This window comes from Kogia breviceps, chromosome 1 (genome assembly GCF_026419965.1).
Source record: "Kogia breviceps isolate mKogBre1 chromosome 1, mKogBre1 haplotype 1, whole genome shotgun sequence".
NCBI lineage: Eukaryota > Metazoa > Chordata > Mammalia > Artiodactyla > Physeteridae > Kogia > Kogia breviceps.
The window spans coordinates 39,189,697-39,208,219 of NC_081310.1; the positions used below are offsets into that span (position 1 = coordinate 39,189,697).

The 18,523-nt window shown below is 34.7% G+C and overlaps 1 protein-coding gene across 1 annotated transcript in view; it reads left to right on the forward strand.

The window, feature by feature from the left end:
- Positions 1-18,523, forward strand: part of CATSPERE (catsper channel auxiliary subunit epsilon) — a 229,026-nt gene that overhangs the window by 80,641 nt on the left and 129,862 nt on the right. The window contains exons 8-9 of the mRNA XM_067009900.1: positions 1,886-1,992; positions 8,237-8,729. Coding sequence (XP_066866001.1) covers positions 1,886-1,992; positions 8,237-8,729 — 600 coding nt within the window. The remainder of the gene's footprint in view (positions 1-1,885; positions 1,993-8,236; positions 8,730-18,523) is intronic.

Here is an 18,523-nt window from a genome sequence, read left to right on the forward strand (position 1 = left end):
CCCTGACTTCAGACTATACTACAAAGCTACAGTAATCAAGACAGTATGGTACTGGCACAAAAAGAGAAATATAGATCAATGGAACAGGATAGAAAGCCCAGCGATAAACCCACGCACACATGGTCACCTTATCTTTGATAAAGGAGGCAAGAATATACAGTGGAGAAAAGACAGCCTCTTCAATAAGTGGTGCTGGGAAAACTGGACAGCTACATGTAAAAGAATGAAATTAGAACACTCCCTAACACCATACACAAAAATAAACTCAAAATGGATTAAAGACCTAAATATAAGGCCAGACACTATAAAACTCTTAGTGGAAAACATGGGCAGAACACTCTATGACATAAATCACATCAAGATCCTGTTTGACCCACCTCCTAGAGAAATGGAAATAAAAACAAAAATAAATGGGACCTAATGAACCTTAAAAGCTTTTGCACAGCAAAGGAAACCATAAACAAGACGAAAAGACAACCCTCATAATGGGAGAAAGTATTTGCAAATGAAGAAATGGACAAAGGATTAATCTCCAAAATATACAAGCAGCTCATGCTGCTCAATATCAAAAAAACTAACAACCCAATCCAAAAATGGGCAGAAGACCCAAACAGACATTTCTCCAAAGAAGATATACAGATTGCCGACAGACACATGAAAGGATGTTCAACATCACTAATCATTAGAAAAATGCAAATCAAAGCTGCAATGAGGTATCACCTCACACCAGTCAGAATGGCCATCATCAAAAAAATCTACAAACAATAAATGCTGGAGAGGGTGTGGAGAAAAGGGAACCCTCTTGCACTATTGGTGGTAATGTAAATTGATACAGCCACTATGGAGAACAGTGTGGAGGTTCCTTAAAAAACTAAAAATAGAACTACCATATGACCCAGCAATCCCACTTCTGAGCATATACCCTCAGAAAACCATAATTCAAAAAAAGTCATGTACCACAATGTTCATTGCAGCACTATTTGCAATAATCAGGACATGGAAACAATCTAAGTGTCCATCGACAGATGAATGGATAAAGATGTGGCACATGTATACAATGGAATATTACTCGGCCATAAAAAGAAACGAAATTGAGTTATTTGTAGTGAGGTGGATGGACCTAGAGTCTGTCAAACAGAGTGAAGTAAGTCAGAAGGAGAAAAACAAATACCATATGCTAACACATATATATGGAATCTAAGGAAAAAAAAAAGATACTGATGAACCTAGGGACAGGACTGGAATAAAGACTCAGACGTAGAGAATGGACTTGAGGACATGGGGAGTGGGATGTGTAAGCTGGGTGAAGTGAGAGTAGCATTGATATATATACACTACCAAATGTAAAATAGATAGCTAGTGGGAAGCAGCTGCATAGCATAGGGAGATCAGCTCGGTGCTTTGTGACCACCTAGAAGGGTAGGAAAGGGAGTGTGGGAGGGAGTCACAAGAGGGAGGGTATATGGGGATGTATGCATACATATAGCTGATTCACTTTGTTATACAGCAGCAACTAACACAACAATGTAAAGCAGTTATACTCCAATAAAGATGTTGAAAGTAAATAAATAAATAAATAAAATTTTAAAACTAAGGGTATTTATTTAAGAGCCTCCATAATATCAGTTTATTCAGGGTACTGAGTATGCATAGTGTTTTTAACATGTTGGAAATTATGACATTTATAATTCGTAAGGTTCTAATAGGGAGGAGGCTATATAGTAGGAAAAAAACCAAAGCTGAATCTTGAAAATGTGGTAAATTTATAAATATACGCAATGTCTTAACTAAAATAATAATTTCAGTATCTCATGATGTAATTTCTGAATAATTTTGGCTCTGAAAAGATTAAAAAGAGGAATTAAAATTTTTTTTTTTTTTACAGAATTCCATAATACTTAGCAAACAGTTGGCCACTTTGGGACAGAAGCCTGCCATATATACAGTTCTGAGGAGAAAAGTTTATTTTCCACATAGAGAAATGAAGAATGGGTATTTAATTTTTTAATTTCAGATATAAAATTTATGTTTAAAATTAAGTAAAATAATTATCAGAAACTTCAAGAAATTTAAAAACCCTAGTGGAATTTTATGGAATATCTTATATGTAACTTCCACGTAGCTTCCTTGAATGTATTAAAATTGTGATAATCAGAACTAGTTACCAACTCAGAAAATACCAGTCACACTCCAATAATTTCACAATTTGTATTAATAGCTAAAGGTCAATGCAAGGGTCTCATTCAGGATGGTGGCAAATCCTAGCAATATCTCAAAATGTTTCCTGCTGGTTCTTTAAAGTGAGCCACAGTGATATGACTGATATCACGATCATTACCACCATCAGTGCATGGGTGTACATGTGCTTACACACACACACACACACACACACACACACACCCCTGAGAAGTAAAATCTGTTACTGTTAAAGTTAGTAGGTGAGCATGGGGTTTAGACAAACATTTTTTTTAAATTTATTTTATTGAACTATAGTTTACTTACAAAGTTGTGCTAATTTCTACGTATAGCAAAGTGATTCAGTTATACATATACATATATACATTCTTTTTCATATCCTTTTCCATTATGGTTTATCACAGGATATTGAATATAGTTCCCTGTGCTACACAGCAGGACCTTGTTTTTTATCCATCATATATATAATAGTTTGCATATGCTAATCCCAATCTCCCAATCCATCCCTCCCCCACTCCCCCTCTCCCTTGGCAACCACAAGTCGGTTCTCTATGTCTGTGAGTTTGTTTTTGTTTTGTAGATAAGTTCATTTGTGTCATATTTTAGATTCCACATATAAGTGATATCATATGGTATTTGTCTTTCTCTTTCTGATTTCCTTCGCTTAGTATGATAATCTCTAGGTCCATGCATGTAACTGCAAATGGCATTGTTTCATTCTTTTTTATGGCTGCATAATATTTCATTGTTTATAAATACCACATCTTCTTATCCATTCATCTTGCAATGGACACTTAGGTTGTTTCTGTGTCTTGGCTATTATAAATAGTGCTGCAATGAACATTGGGATGCATGAATCTTTTCAAATTATAGTTTTGTCCAGATATATGCCCAGCAGTGGGATTGCAGTGTCATATGGCAACTCTATTTTTAGTTTTTTGAGGAACCTCCATACTGCTTTCCATAGTGGCTGCACCAATTTACATTCCCACCAACAGTGCAGAAAGGTTCCCTTTTCTCCACACCCTCTCCAGCATTTATTATTTGTAGACTTTTTAATGATGGCCATTCTGACTGGTGTGAGGTGGTACCTCATTATAGTTTTGATTTGCATTTCTCTAATAATTAGTGATGATGAGCATCTTTTCATGGGCCTGTTGGCCATCTGTATGTTTTCCTTGGAGAAATGTTTATTTAGATCTTCTGACCATTTTTCAATTGGTTTTCCTTTTTTTTTTTTTTTTTTTTGGTATTGAGTTATATGAGTTGTTTGTATATTTTGCACATTGATCCCTTGTAAGTCACATCATTTGCAAATACTTTCTCCCAGTCTGTAATTTGTCTTTTCATTTTGTTTATGGTTTCCTTTACTATACAAAAGCTTGTAAGTTTGATTAGGTCCCATCTGTTTATTTTTGATTTTATTTCTATTACCTTGGGAAACTAACCTAAGAAAACATTGATACAATTTATGTCAGAAAATGTTTTGCCTATGTTCTCATCTAAGAGTTTTATGGTGTCATGTCTTATATTTAAGTCTTCAAGCCATTTTGAGTTTATTTTTATGTATGATGTGAGGATTTGTTTTAACTTCATTGATTTACATGAGGCTAGACAGGCTTTCTTTTTTTTTTTTTTGCGGTACACGGGCCTCTCACTGTTGTGGCCTCTCCCGTTGTGGAGCACAGGCTCCGGATGCGCAGGCACAGCAGCCATGGCTCACGGGCCCAGCCGCTCCACGGCATGTGGGATCTTCCCAGACCAGGGCACGAACCCGCATCCCCTGCATCAGCAGGCGGACTCTCAACCACTGCACCACCAGGGAAGCCCTAGACAGGCTTTCTTAATCTATTGAGCACCTAGACACAGGGCAAGGTGCTTATAACTAAAAGATACAATACTTGCAGTCATTGACCTTATAGTTTAATGGAAGTGAGCCCAGGGTGAAGTGAAACATATAGATAGTACAGCAACTAAGGCTTCGGGGATGCACTAACTAAGCCTCAGGGAGAATGTTCCTAAAGAGGTGACGTCTGCACTATTGAAAAGAAATAAAAGTGAGCCAATTGGAGGAGGCTTTCAAAGAGCAGGGCAACACATAAGAGGGCCATCAAACAGAGACCTAAGAAAGCAGATGCATTCTAGGAGATGCAAAGAAGTTCAATTCATGGTTAAAGTAGAGGGTGCCATTTAGAGAGATAAAATATTAATCTGGAGCTGAAATTCCTGCTGATCTTATAAAACTTTGGGTGTTAGGGAAGGAGGAGAAGCAGTTGCTATAAAACCAAGCCAAAGGCCTTGTCTCATTTAGCAGGCAGGTAGGAAGGTTGTTGGTACCATTTGTTTCTTCTCTATTTTTAACAGCTTTATTGAGATATAATTCATATACTACACAATTCACCCTTTTAAAGTGTACAATTCAGTGATTTTTAGGATATTCACAGAGTTGTGCAACCACTATCTAATTCTAGAACATCTTTATCAACCCAAAAAGCAACCCCATTCCCTCCTCCCCCAGCCCTTAACACTGCTAATCTATTTTCTGTCTCTGTGGTTTGCTTATTCTGGATTGTTTCATATCAAGAGGATCATACAATATATGTTCTTTTGTGACTGGCTTCTTTCTGTTAGCATAATGTTTTTAAGGTTCATCCATGTTGTAGCATATATCAGTACAGTTGACCCTTGAACAACAGGGTTTAAACTGCACAGGTCCACTTATACACAGATCTTTTTTTTTCAATGCATATGTACTACAGTACTACACAATCTACAGTTGGTTGAATCCACAGATGTGGAACAAAGTGTATGGAGAGCCAACTGTAAAGTTATACACAGACTTTTGACTGTTGGCGGAGGTGGGTGGTAGGGGAGGCAGCACACTGACCCCTGCATTGTGCAAAGGCCAAATGTATTTCATTTCTTTTTATTGCCAAGTAATATTCCATTATATAGGTATACCAACATTTCATTTATTCATTCTTTAGTTTCTGAACATTTTGGTTGCTTCTGCTTTGGGGCTATTATGAATAGTGCTGCTATGAACATTTATATACAAGTTTTGTGTGGACATTTTTCATTTCTCTTGCATATATACCTAAGAGTGAAATTTCTTGGTTGTATGGTATCTAATTTCACTTCTTTGTGGTCAGAGAAAATACTTTATATGATTTCAATCCTTTTAAATATATTGAGGTTTATTTTATGGCCTTCAATATGGTATGTCCTGGAGAACTTTCCATGTATACTTATGAAGAATTTGTAGTTTTCTCTTGTTGGGTGGAGTGTTCTATAGATGTCTGTTAGGTCTAGCTGGCTTATAGTGTTGTTCAGGTCTTCTATTTCCTTGTTGATCTTCTGCTTGTTGTTTTACCCATTATTGAAAGTGGTATATCAAAGTCTACAACTATTATTGTTGAATTATTTCTTTCTCCCTTTTTTCTGTCAGGTTTTGTGTTATGTGTTTTATGTCTCTGTTGTCAGATGAATACATTTATAATCATTATACTTCCCTGATGGACAGACCATTCAACATTATAAAATGTCCCTCTTTATTTTTGGAACTTTTAATTTTGTTTTAAAATCTATTTTGTCTGATAGTATATCCACTCCTTTGCATGATATATTTTTCCCATCCTTTCTTTCCGAGCCTGTTTGTATTTTAGAATCTAAAATGCATCTCCTATAGGCAGCATATAGTTGGATCTCCTTTTGTTACCTAGTCTCTGCCATGTCACTGGTCTGCTTAGCCCCTCACATTTAAGGTTATTACTGACATAGTTGGATTTATGTCTGTCATTTTCTTTTCATTTAATATATTTCTTATGTCTTTTTTTTCATGTATTCCTCCTTTACTGTTTTCTTTAGTATTGAGTATTTTCAGTGTGTAACAATTTAATTACATTAATTTTTTTCACTATATTGTTTGAAATATTTTCATAGTTTTTCATCTAGAGCAGGCTATATATATATATATATATATATATATATATATATGCATAGTCAGAATATAATTCAGATTTATGCTAACTTAATTCCAGTGAGATATAGGAAAGCATTCCTATTTCCTCCCCCAACTGGCCTTGTTTCCTACTATTGTTATGCATATTATTATATCTATATATGCTATAAACCCAGTGACACATTGTTATAACTATTAGCTTGACCAATTTTATACCTTTTAAAGAAGCTGAGGGAAGAAAGGAGAGCCAGGATACATGTATAGCACTTGTATTAACTTCCTTATTTACCATATCTGGTTCTCTTCATTTGTTCCTATGGATTTGAGTTATCATCTGTTGTCATTTCCTTTCTCCAATATAGCTGTGTTCCCAGCCCTCTCTATAATGTTATTATTAGCAAATATATTACATTTTTATGTTATAGGCCCAACAATACAATTAAACACATGTTGCTTTATAAAATTGCTTTTAAAATCAGTTAAGAGAAAAATGGAGAAACATACATTTATACTCTTTTTTTTTTTTTTTTTGGCTGTGTTGGGTCTTCATTGCTGCGCATGGCTTTCTCTAGTTGCGGCGAGTGGGAGCTACTCTTTGTTGTGGTGTGCAGGCTGGATCCTTCCTAGGCCTTGTAGATAACCAATTATCCATTCAAACAAAATAGTCACCAATACATAATTGTACCATGGCTGTGTATATGAGATTATTATGTAGCCAGTGGACAATAACAAAATGATACTGGTGATTTTTTTTAAATGTGCTTGAAACCAATGTTAGTCAGTGGTGTGGTTTGCCCAAAGCAGTAATTGCACCAAGTTTAATGGTGCCATGATTTAGGGCATAGAGGTTTGATGACATTCCTACAACTGGCCCAGCATGGGGCTCCCTTCACCTGGCAGGACCTCATTCTGAGTGGTCAGAATGCCATCACCACAACAAAGTGTGTATTCATTGAGGAAATAGGAAACTCAAGAAGCATTTACTGAACATCCTCTAGCCTGATGTCTCCTGGATTGCCCTGCAGAGAAAGTCTCCTTAGAACTTTTCATAAGTTTTAAGATACATGTCACAGTGCTTGTTTTCACAAATTCCTGTGTCCACTTCAAAAGATAGACCCAGCTCTGTCAAATTTTAGAATACAAAGAAAAAAAGGGACAATCTTAAAAATGTATAGAAAGGCAACTCGTTTGAATCACAAGAGTCAGTGTATCATCTGACTTCCCCATTAGTAAAGCTAAATACGTGAGGCTGGAGAAAACGCCCTCAAAGTTCTGAAGTCTCTACCTAGCCAAACTATCTAGCAGGTATGTAAAATAAAGATATTTGGGGGTCTCAAAAACTTTATGTTCACATACCTTTAACAGAGAGGAACTGAAAAATGTGTTTTAACAAAACAAGAAAGATCAAACCATTGGATCCAGTAAATGGTGGCTTCAACTCAGAGAGTAATAAAGGGAAACTCCAGGAAACAAGTACTAGATTACCTCTGCATTTACCACATGGAAAATATTATGGAGCACCATTTTAATTACCTATTGGAAAACTTAGAAATCTAAACAAATTTTTAAGTGAAATAATTATTAACTTTAGCAGAAATATTGTAAATAAACATAAATATAAGAAAATATAATTAAACATTTCTCAGTAGTAAACAATATATATTAATAACAATGTAAATACTATACATTTAGCTAAACACTGTGATATTAACTTGAGAGAAGAGGACATGTATGGGTAGGTATTATGAGACAGATACATTTTCATTTGTCATATAAGAAGGCAATAATGTATAAAATTATATACTAAGAGAACAGTATAAGAATATTTGTTTGAGAATATGGAGACACATTTCAGGACAAAGAGCTGTAAGAGTCAAAACTTTTTCTTTGAGAACTAAAGTGAGGAATGAGGAGAAATAGAGCAGTGGTAATGTTTTAGTACTATTTGTTTTGTTTTACTCAGATTTATGTTGATAAAAATAAAAATTTTCATAAAAGATGATGTGTCAACACCATGCAAGATGGATGAGAAGGAGAGAGTGCATTTTATTCTTATATTTTCTATTTTTCTCATCTTAGGACCTGGCATATCTCGATACCTATGACAGCAGATGATGTGCTAAAGGAGATTAGAGGAAATCAAGTGGCTTTTCAAGATTGCTTTATTGCAGATATTTTTTTCCTGCTGACTTTTTCTTTGTTAACAATACCTGAGATTCCTGGGTTTTTACCAATCTCTTCACCACAGGGTAGTCAGTTAATGGCAGACTGGGCTGCTTGTGTTCCTTCATTTGTTGTTGTGGTAGCTGATATGGAGACCTTTCAGACAAATGATTCATTCCGTACTTGGACCAGAATCAGAGTGCCTCCAAACATTCTGACTGATGCTGAAAGACACAGTGTGTCTGATGTGACCCTATCACAGGATGGAATATTTTTCTTAATAAATGGTATTCTTTACTTTAAAAATTATAATGCATTTAAAGGACTGGGAAGCAATGTAAATCTTCCTGATGGTGGAATTATTGGCATTACATCAAGAAAATGGTGTTGGATCAACTATTTATTGAAGGTTAGTAAAAAGATTATGTATATGTATATTATACCTACGCATTTAGATATATTTACCATACTGTTTAATACAGTGATATATCGAGACTATACTATGCAGCTCTTTGTAGAATTATTTTTTTAAGATTTATTTTTTATTTATTTTTGGCTGCATCAGATCTTAGTTGAGGCACACAGGATCTTTGTTGAGTCATACAGAATCTTTCGTTGTGGCACATGGGTGTCTCTCTAGTTGTGGCATGCAGGTTTTCTCTTCTCTCGTTGTGGAGGGTAGGCTCCAGGGCATGTGGGCTCTGTAGTTGTGGTGCATGGGTTCCAGAGCATGTGGGCTCTGTAGCTCATGGCACACAAGCTCTCTAGGTGAGGCATAAGAGCTCAGTATTTGTGGCACAAAGGCTTTGGTGCCCTGTGGCATGTGGGATCTTAGTTCCCTGACCAGGGATCAAACCCACTCCCCTTCATTATAAGTCAGATTCTTTACCACTGGACCACCAGGCAAGTCCCTGTAGAGTTATTTATGCTTGTAAATAACTCTATCTCTCTGACCTAGCTTCTCAGAGACCTCTTTACAGAGGTGTACCACCAACAACAGAGAATAAAATGAATCTAAAATAGATTTAATAGATTTTAATAAATGGAAAAGAAAATGGAAAGCATGCGAAGAAAAGAATCCATCAAATGACAAGACAAGGAGTAAAACTAAAAGCAAGGAAGTCATTACCATAAAATTTAAGATAATGGTTATCCTGGAAAGAAAAGATGTAGTGATTGGGAGGGAGCATGTGTGATATTTGGGAGTTCTGATTATATTCTATTTCTTAATCTAGGTAGCTATTGCACAGATTTCTGCTTTGTGATCAGTCTTCCAGCTATTTATTTATTTATTTTTATTTGGTCAATTTTCTTTATGTAGATTCTATTTCAAAATTTTTAAATATTGTTAAAATATAACCTAGATAAAACTAACAAAAATTGAAATGTAAAATTCATTGATCACCTTAAATAGAAGACTGGATACAACAAAAATAACTAGTGCATTGGGAAGTAGATAAGAAGAAATCAAACAAAATGAAAAACTGGGAGAAAGGGAGAAACCAAGGAAAAGAGTGTAAAAGAGATGAAAGAAAGAATGGGAAAGAGAAGATTCAACATATATCTAACCAGAATTCCAAAATGAAATTTTAGCAAGAAAGAGAAAGAGCTGAGACTTTTTCAGACTTAAAGAAAGATATCAATCCTCAATCCATAAATATTAATAAATCCAAGTTGATATAGGAAAAAAGAAAACCCACTTAGATATAAAATAGTGAAATTGCAGGGTATCAAAGACTAATAAGAGATATTAAAAGCATCCAAAGAGAAAAGACAAATTACAAAGTAAAGACAGTAAAATAATTAGAATCAATGGAAGTCAGAAGATAGTGAAATACTCAACTGAGGTCAAGTTATTGGCAACCTAAAATTATATACATTCAATAAAACTATCCTCAAGAATAAGAATGTTTGAAACTATTTTAAGAATCAAAACCAGAGATTTTATAATATAATTAGGATAATTGAAATAAAATTCATTAGATGTGCTCAATAGCAGAATGGATATGACATGACAGACAGTCCATAAAACTGAAGTTATATCAATAGAAAATTTCCAATGTAAACAATAGAAAAAAATTGTCAAAGTTGAACCAAACCCCAGAGACCTGTGGGACAATACCAAAACTTCTAACATACGTGACATTGGAGTCCAAGGGGAGAGGAGAGAGGATCATGTAGAAAAAAAAATCTGAATAAATAATGGCTAGAAACTTCTCAAATTTGGTAATAAGTATAAACTTTTGGAGCCATGAAGCCCAACAGACTCCAGACAATGTAGTTGTAAAAGAAACTCATAAACAAACTACTAAAAACCAAAGGAAAAAAATGTGGAAGCAGCCAGAGAAAAGTGATACATCATATATAGGAGAACAATGATTCAAGTGATAGCTGATTTTTCCTCACAGGCCATAGATAACAGAAGGCAGTGAAGCAGTATTAGTAGAGTACTGAAAGAAAGTATCATCAGCATAGACTTCTATTCCAGAAAAACATGTCTTTCAGGAATTAAGGAGAAATAAAGACATTCTCAGATGAAGGTAAACTAAGACAATCTGTTACCAGAATAACTACTCTAAAAGAAATATATGTCTAATGAAGCTTATCAGGTGGAAGGGAAATGGAGAATTTAAAACTTCAGTAATGAGTAAAAAACAACTAAAATGGTAGATATACAGGTAAAAATTATTTTAGACAAATCATTTTAATAAAATTATTTAATTAATTTTATTAATCTAATTTATTTAATTAGCTAAAATAAAATTCTAATCTAATAATTATTAGATTGTTATTAGATTATATAATAATATTTAATCTAGTAATAGATTATATTATTATATAATCTATTACATAGATTATTTTTATACTCTTAAGTTCCTTAAAATACATATGATATGTAAAAGCAAAATTTTAAATATATAACATTTTCTGGTGGGCTTTTTAATGTATGTTGATAAAATACATGATTATTACAGCATAAATGAAGAAGGATAAAAGAACCCACGGGGTAGTGAGCTTTCTTCATTACACTTGAAATGTTAAATGCATTATTATAACCCCTAGAGCAACCACTGAAAAATTATACAAGATAGTTTCAAAAACCTCAACAGATAAATTAAAATGGAATACTAAAAAAAAATTTCTTTTCAATAACCTAAAAGAAGACAGGAAAGGGAAACACAGGGACAAAAACCAGAGGATACAAACAGAAAACAACAAAATGGTAGTTAAATATAAACATGTCAATAATTTCATTAAATGTAAATGGCCAAAAAATACTAATTAAAAGGCAGAGATTGTCAAATTGGATTTTTTTTTTTTTAAAAGACCAAACTGTATGCTTCCCATAAGAAACCCATTTTCAATATAAGGAGACATAGTTGAATTAAAAGTAAAACATTGGAAAAGGATATACCATGCAAACACTAATTAAAGAAAATGGAAGTGGATTTATTAATATCAGACAAACTAGGAAAACAATTGGATAAAAAGGGACATTATATGATAAAAGGGTCAATTTGTCAAGAAGACATAGCAATCATAAATGTGTATGTATCTAACAAACAAGCTTCATAGCACATGAACAAAAATTAATTGAATGGAAAAAAATAGATAAATCCATAAAATTGTTGGAAGATCTCCACAGTCCTTTTTCAGTAATAGATAAAACAAGTAGACAGAAAACAAGCAAGGATGTACAAGGATAAATGACACCAGTGGTCAGAAAACTACTGCCCATCTCAGCCAAATCAAGTCTGCTGTCTTGTGTGTAAAAAGTTTTATTGGAATATAGCTGTGCTCATTTGCTTGTGTATCATCTCTGGCTGTTTTTGCCCTAAAACAGCACTGATAAAAATTTGCAATAGAGTATATGGACCAAAACTTAAATATTTACTATATAGCCTTTTCCATAAAAAGTTTGTTGACCCCTGAATTAACCAACTTGACCTAGTAGACATTCATAAAATATACTCCACCCAACAACAGCAGAAAATATATTCTTTTCAAGTAAACATGGAATATTAGCAAAGATAGAGTATATTTTAGAACATAAGACAAACATTAACAAGTTTAAAAGAAGAGAAATCAAAGTATTTTCTCTGGTCATAATAGAATTAAACTAGAAACCAACTTTTTAAAAACAGGTATGTGGAAAGTCATCAAGGATTTGAAATTTTACAAATACACATTACAATAACCATTTCGACAAACACCATTTCAAGGGGAATTTAAAATATTTTTTTGAAATTTTTCGGTTTTGGCTCCATTGTTTCTTTGTTGCTGCACACAGGCTTTCTCTAGTTGTGGCAAGCAGGGTCTACTCTTCGTGGCGGTGCATGGGTCTCATTGCAGTGGCTTCTCTTGTTGTGGAGCATGGGCTCTAGGTGCATGGGCTTCAGTAGTTGCAGCACACAGTCTCAGTAGTTGTGGCACATGGGCCCTAGAGCACACGGGCTTCAGTAGTCATGGCCGTGAGCTTAGTAGTTGTGGTGCACAGGTTCTAGGGCATGTGGGCTTCAGTAGTTGTGGTACATGGGCTCAGTAGTTGTGGCTCGTGGGCTCTAGACCACAGGCTCAGTAGTTGTGGTGCACAGGCTTAGTTGCTCCGTGGCATGTGGGATCTTCCCAGACCAGGGCTCAAACCCATATCCCCTGCATTGGCAGGCAGGTTCTTAACCACTGTGCCACCAGAGAAGTCCCCTAAAAATCATTTTAACTAAATAAAAATAAAACTATATCAAAACTGATGCAAGTGAAAGAAGAAATTGACAAATCCATAATTATAGTTGAAGATAAAATAGACAATTGTATAGAAGAACTGAAAAACAAACTGAATCTAATTTATATTTATAGAATAGTCTACCCAACAACAGCATAATATATATTCTTAGCAAGCATTCATGGAACATTTACCAAGATAGACCATATAATGAGTCATAAATCAAACCTCAACACATTTAAAAGAATTTAAATCATATAAAGTATGTTCTCTAACTACAGTGGAATTAAACTAAGAGTCAATAACAGAAATATATCTGGAAATACCCCAATTCTTGGAAATTAAGCAATGCACTTCTAAGTAATTCATGTGTTAAATAGGACATCTCAGGGAAATTAGAAAATCTCTTTAAAATTATTTTAATTGAAGTATAGTGAATTTACAATGTTCTGTTAGTTTCAGGTGTACAGCACAGTGATTCAGATATATATATATATATATATATATACATATATATGTATATATATATATACTCAGTTGTATATATTCAGTTATATACATATTTATTTATATGTATAAATCCTTTTTCAGATTCATTTCCATTATAGGTTATTCAAATATTTTGAATATAATTCCCTGTAGATCCTTGTTGTTTGTTTTATATATAGTAGTGTGTATCTGTTAATATCAAACTCTTAATTTATCCCTCCCTGCCCACTTCCCCCTTTGGTAACCATAAGTTTGTTTTCTATGCCTGTGGGTCTGTTACTGTTTTGTAAATAAGTTCATTTGTCTTATTTTTAAAGAGTCCACATATAAGCAATATCATATGATATTTCTCTTTCTCTGTCTTACCTCACTTAATACGATAATCTCTAGGTCCATCCATGTTGCTGTAAATGGAATTATTTCATTCTTTTTTAAGATGAGTAATATTCCATTGTGTATATATGCCACATCATCTTTATCCATTCATCTATTGATGGACATTTAGGTTGCTTCCATGTCCTGGCTATTGTAAATAGAGCTGCAATGAACATTTTGGTACATGACTCTTTTTGAATTATGGTTTTCTCAGGGTATATGCCCACTAGTGGGATTGCAGGGTCATATGGTAGTTCTAGTTGTAGTTTTTTAAGGAACCCCCATACTGTTCTCCATAGTGGCTGTATCAATTTACACTCCCACCAGCAGGGCAAGAGTGTTCCCTTTTCTCCACACCCTCTCCAGCACTTATTGTTTCTAAATTTTTTGATGCAGAGCACAGGCTCCAGACACGGAGGCTCAGTGGCCTTGGCTCATGGGCATAGCTGCACCACAGCCTGTGGGATCTTCCCAGACCGGGACACGAACCTGTGTCCCCTGCATCAGCAGGTGGACTCTCAACCACTGCACCACCAGGGAAGCCCCTAATTTCATTCTTTAACATGTAGCTTTCCAGTTTTCACAGCACCACTCATTGAAGAGATTGTCTTTTCTCCATTGTATATTCTTGCCTCCTTTATCAAAAATAAGTTGAACATATGGGCATGGGTTTATCTCTGGGCTTTCTATTCTGTTCCATTGATCTATATTTCTGTTTTTCTGCCAGTACAATACTGTCTTGATTACTGTAGCTTTATAGTGTACTCTAAAGTATGGGAGCCTGATTTCCTCCAGCTCTGTGTTTCTTTCTCAAGATTCCTTTGGCTATTCAGGGTCTTTTGTGCTTCCATACAAATTGTGAAATTTTTTGTTCTAGTTCTGTGAAAAATACCGTTGGTAGTTTGATAGGAATTGTATTGAATCTGTAGAATGCTTTGGGTAGTACTGTCACTTTTACAGTGTTGATTGTTCCAATCCAAGAACATGGTATATCTCTCCATCTGTTTATATCATCTTAAGTTTCTTTCATCAGTGTCTTATAGTTTTCTGCATACAGGTCCTTTGTCTCCTTAGGTAGGTTTATTCCTAGGTATTTTATTCTTTTTGTTGCTGTGGTAAATGGGAGAGTTTCCTGAATTTCTCTTTCAGATTTTTCATCATTAGTGTATAGGAATGCAAGAGATTTCTGTGCATTAATTTTATATCCTGCTACTTTACCAAATTCATTGTTTAGCTCTAGTAGTTTTCTGATAGCATCTTTAGGGTTCTATATGTATAGTATCATGTCATCTGCAAACAGTGACAGCTTTACTTCTTTTCTGATTTGTATTCCTTTTATTTATTTTTCTTCTCTAATTGCTGTGGCTAAAACTTCCAAAACTATTTTGAATAATAGTAGTGAGAGTGGACAACCTTGTCTTGTTCCTGATCTTAGAGGAAATGGTTTCAGGTTTCACCACTGAGAACAATGTTAGTTTTGTGTTTGTCATATATGGCCTTTATTATGTTGAGGTAAGTTCCCTCTATGCCTACTTTCTGGAGGGTTTTTATCATAAATGCATGTTGAAATTTGTTGAAGGATTTTTCTGCATCTATTGAGATGATCATGTAGTTTTTCTCCTTCAATTTGTTAACATGGTGTATCCCATTGATTGATTTGCATATATTAAGGAATCCTTGCATACCTGGGGTAAGCCCTGATTGATCATGGTGTATGATCCTTTTAATGTGCTGTTGGATTCTGTTTGCTAGTTATTTTGTTGAGGATTTTTGCATGTATGTTCATCAGTGATACTGTCCTGTAATTTTATTTATTTGTGATATCTTTGTCTGTTTGGGGTATCAGGGTGATGGTGGCCTCATCTAATGAGTTTGGGAGAGTTCCTTCCTCTGCTATATTTTGGAAGAGTTTGGGAAGGAAAGGTCTTAGCTCTTCTCTAAATGTTTGATAGAATTTGCCTGTGAAGCCATCTGATCCTGGGCTTGTGTTTGTTTGAAGATTTTTAATCACATTCTCAATTTCTGTGCTTGTGATTGGTCTACTTATATTTTCTATTTCTTCCTGGTTCAGTCTTGGAAGGTTGTGCTTTTCTAAGAATTTGTCTATTTCTTCCAGGTTGTCCATTTTATTGGCATATAGCTGCTTGTAGTAATCTCTCATGATCCTTTGTATTTATGCCGTGTCATTTGTTACTTCTTTTTCATTTCTAATTCTGTTGATTTGAGTCTTCTCCCTTTTTTTCTTGATGAATCTAGCTAATGGTTTATCAATTTTGTATCTTCTCAAAGAAACAGCTTTTAGTTTTATTGATCTTTGCTGTCATTTCCTTCATTTCTTTTTCATTTATTTCTGATCTGAACTTTATGATTTCTCTCCTTCTGCTAACTTTGGGTTTTTCTTGTTTTTCTTTCTCTAGTTCCTTTAGGTGTAAGGTTAGATTCTTTACTTCAGATGTTTCTTGTTTCTTGAGGTAAGATTGTATTGTTATAAACTTCCATCTTAGAATTGCTTTTGCTTCATCCCGTAAGTTTTGGGTCATCATGTTTTCATTGTCATTTGTATCTAGGTATTTTTTTATTTCCTCTTTGATTTCTTCAGTGATCTCTCGGTTATTGGGTAGTGTATTATTTAGCCTCCATGTGTTTCTATTTTGTAAAGATTTTTTTCCTGTAATTGATATCTAGTTTCATAGCATTGTGGTTGGAAAAGATACTTGATATGATTTCAATTTTCTTAAATTTACCAAGGCTTGATTTGTGAACCAAGATATGATTTATCCTGGAGAATGTTCCATGAGCACTTGAGAAGAAAGTGTATTCTGTTGTTTGGGGATGGAATGTCCTATAAATACCAATTAAGTCCATCTTGTTTAATGTATCATTTATAGCTTGTCTTTCCTTATTTATTTTAATTTTGGATGATCTGTCCATTGGTGAAAGTGGGTTGTTAAAGTCCCCTTCTATGATTGTGTTACTGTTGATTTCCCTTTTAATGGCTGTTAACATTTGCCTTATGTATTGAGGTGCTCCTGTGTTGGGTGCATAAATATTTACAATTGTTATATTTTTGCTTGGATTGATCCATTGATCATTATGTAGTGTCCTTCTTTGTCTCTTGTAATAGTCTTTATTTTAAAGTCTATTTTGTCTGATATGAGAATTTCTACTCCAGCTTTCTTTTGAATTCCATTTGCATGGAATGTCTTTTCCCATCCCCTCACATTTAGTCTGTATGTGTCCCTAGGTCTGAAGTGGATCTCTTCTAGACTGCATATATACAGGTCTTGTTTTTGTATCCATTCAGCCAGTCTGTGTCTTTTGGTCAGAGCATTTAATCCATTTACATTTAAGATAGTTATCAATATGTATGTTCCTATTACCATTTTTAAAATTGTTTGGGGTTTATTATTGTAGGTCTTTTCCTTCTCTTGTGTTTCCTGCCTAGAGAATTTCCTTTAGCATTTGTTGTAAAGCTGGTTTTGTGGTGCTGAAATCTCTTAGCTTTTGCTTGTCTGTAAATGTTTTAATTTCTCCATCGAATCTGAATGAGATCCTTGCTGGGTAGAATATTCTTCATTGTTGGTTTTTCCATTTCATCACTTTAAATATGTCCTGCCACTCCCTTCTGGCTTGCAGAGTTCCTTCTAAAGATCAGCTGTTAACCTTATAGGGATTCCCTTGTATGTTATTTGTTGTTTTTCCCTTACTGCTTTTAATATTTTTTCTTTGCATTTAATTTTTGATAGTTTGATTAATAAGTGTCTTGGCATGTTTCTCCTTGGGTTTTTCCTGTATCAGACTCTCTGCACTTCCTGTACTTGATTGACGATTTCTGTTACCATGTAAGGGAAATTTTCAACTATAATCTCTTCAAATATTTTCTCAGTCCCTTTCTTTTTTTCTTCTTCTTCTGGGACCCCTATAATTCGAATGTTGGTGCGTTTAATGTTGTTCCAGAGGTCTCTAATACTGTCTTCAATTCTCCTCATTCTTTTTTCTTTATTCTGCTCTGCAGTAGTTATTTCCACTCTTTTATCTTCCAGGTCACTTATCCGTTCTTCTGCCTCCGTTATTCTGCTATTGATTCCTTCTAAAGAATTTTTAATTTCATTTATTGTGTTGTTCATCATTGTTTGTTTGCTCTTTAGTTCTTCTATATCCTTGTTAAATGTTTCTTGTATTTTCTCCATTCTATTTCCAAGATTGTGGATCATCATTACTATCATCACTCTGAATTCTTTTTCAGGTAGACTGCCTATTTCCTCTTCATTTGTTTGGTCTGGTGGGTTTTTATCTTGCTCCTTCATCTGCTGTGTGTTTCTCTGTCTTCTCATTTTGCTTAACTTACTGTGTTGGGGTCTCCTTTTCACAGGCTGCAGGTTCGTAGTTCCCATTGTTTTTGGTGTCTGCCCCCAGTGGCTAAGGTTGGTTTAGTGGGTTCTGTAGGCTTCCTGGTGGAGGGGACTAGTGCGTGTTCTGGTGGATGAGGCTGGATCTTGTTTTTCTGGTGGGCAGGACCACTTCTGGTGGTGTGATTTGTGGTGTCTCTAACATTATTTATGATTTAAGGCAACCTCTCTGCTAATGGGTGAGGATGTGTTCCTGTCTTGCTAGTTGTG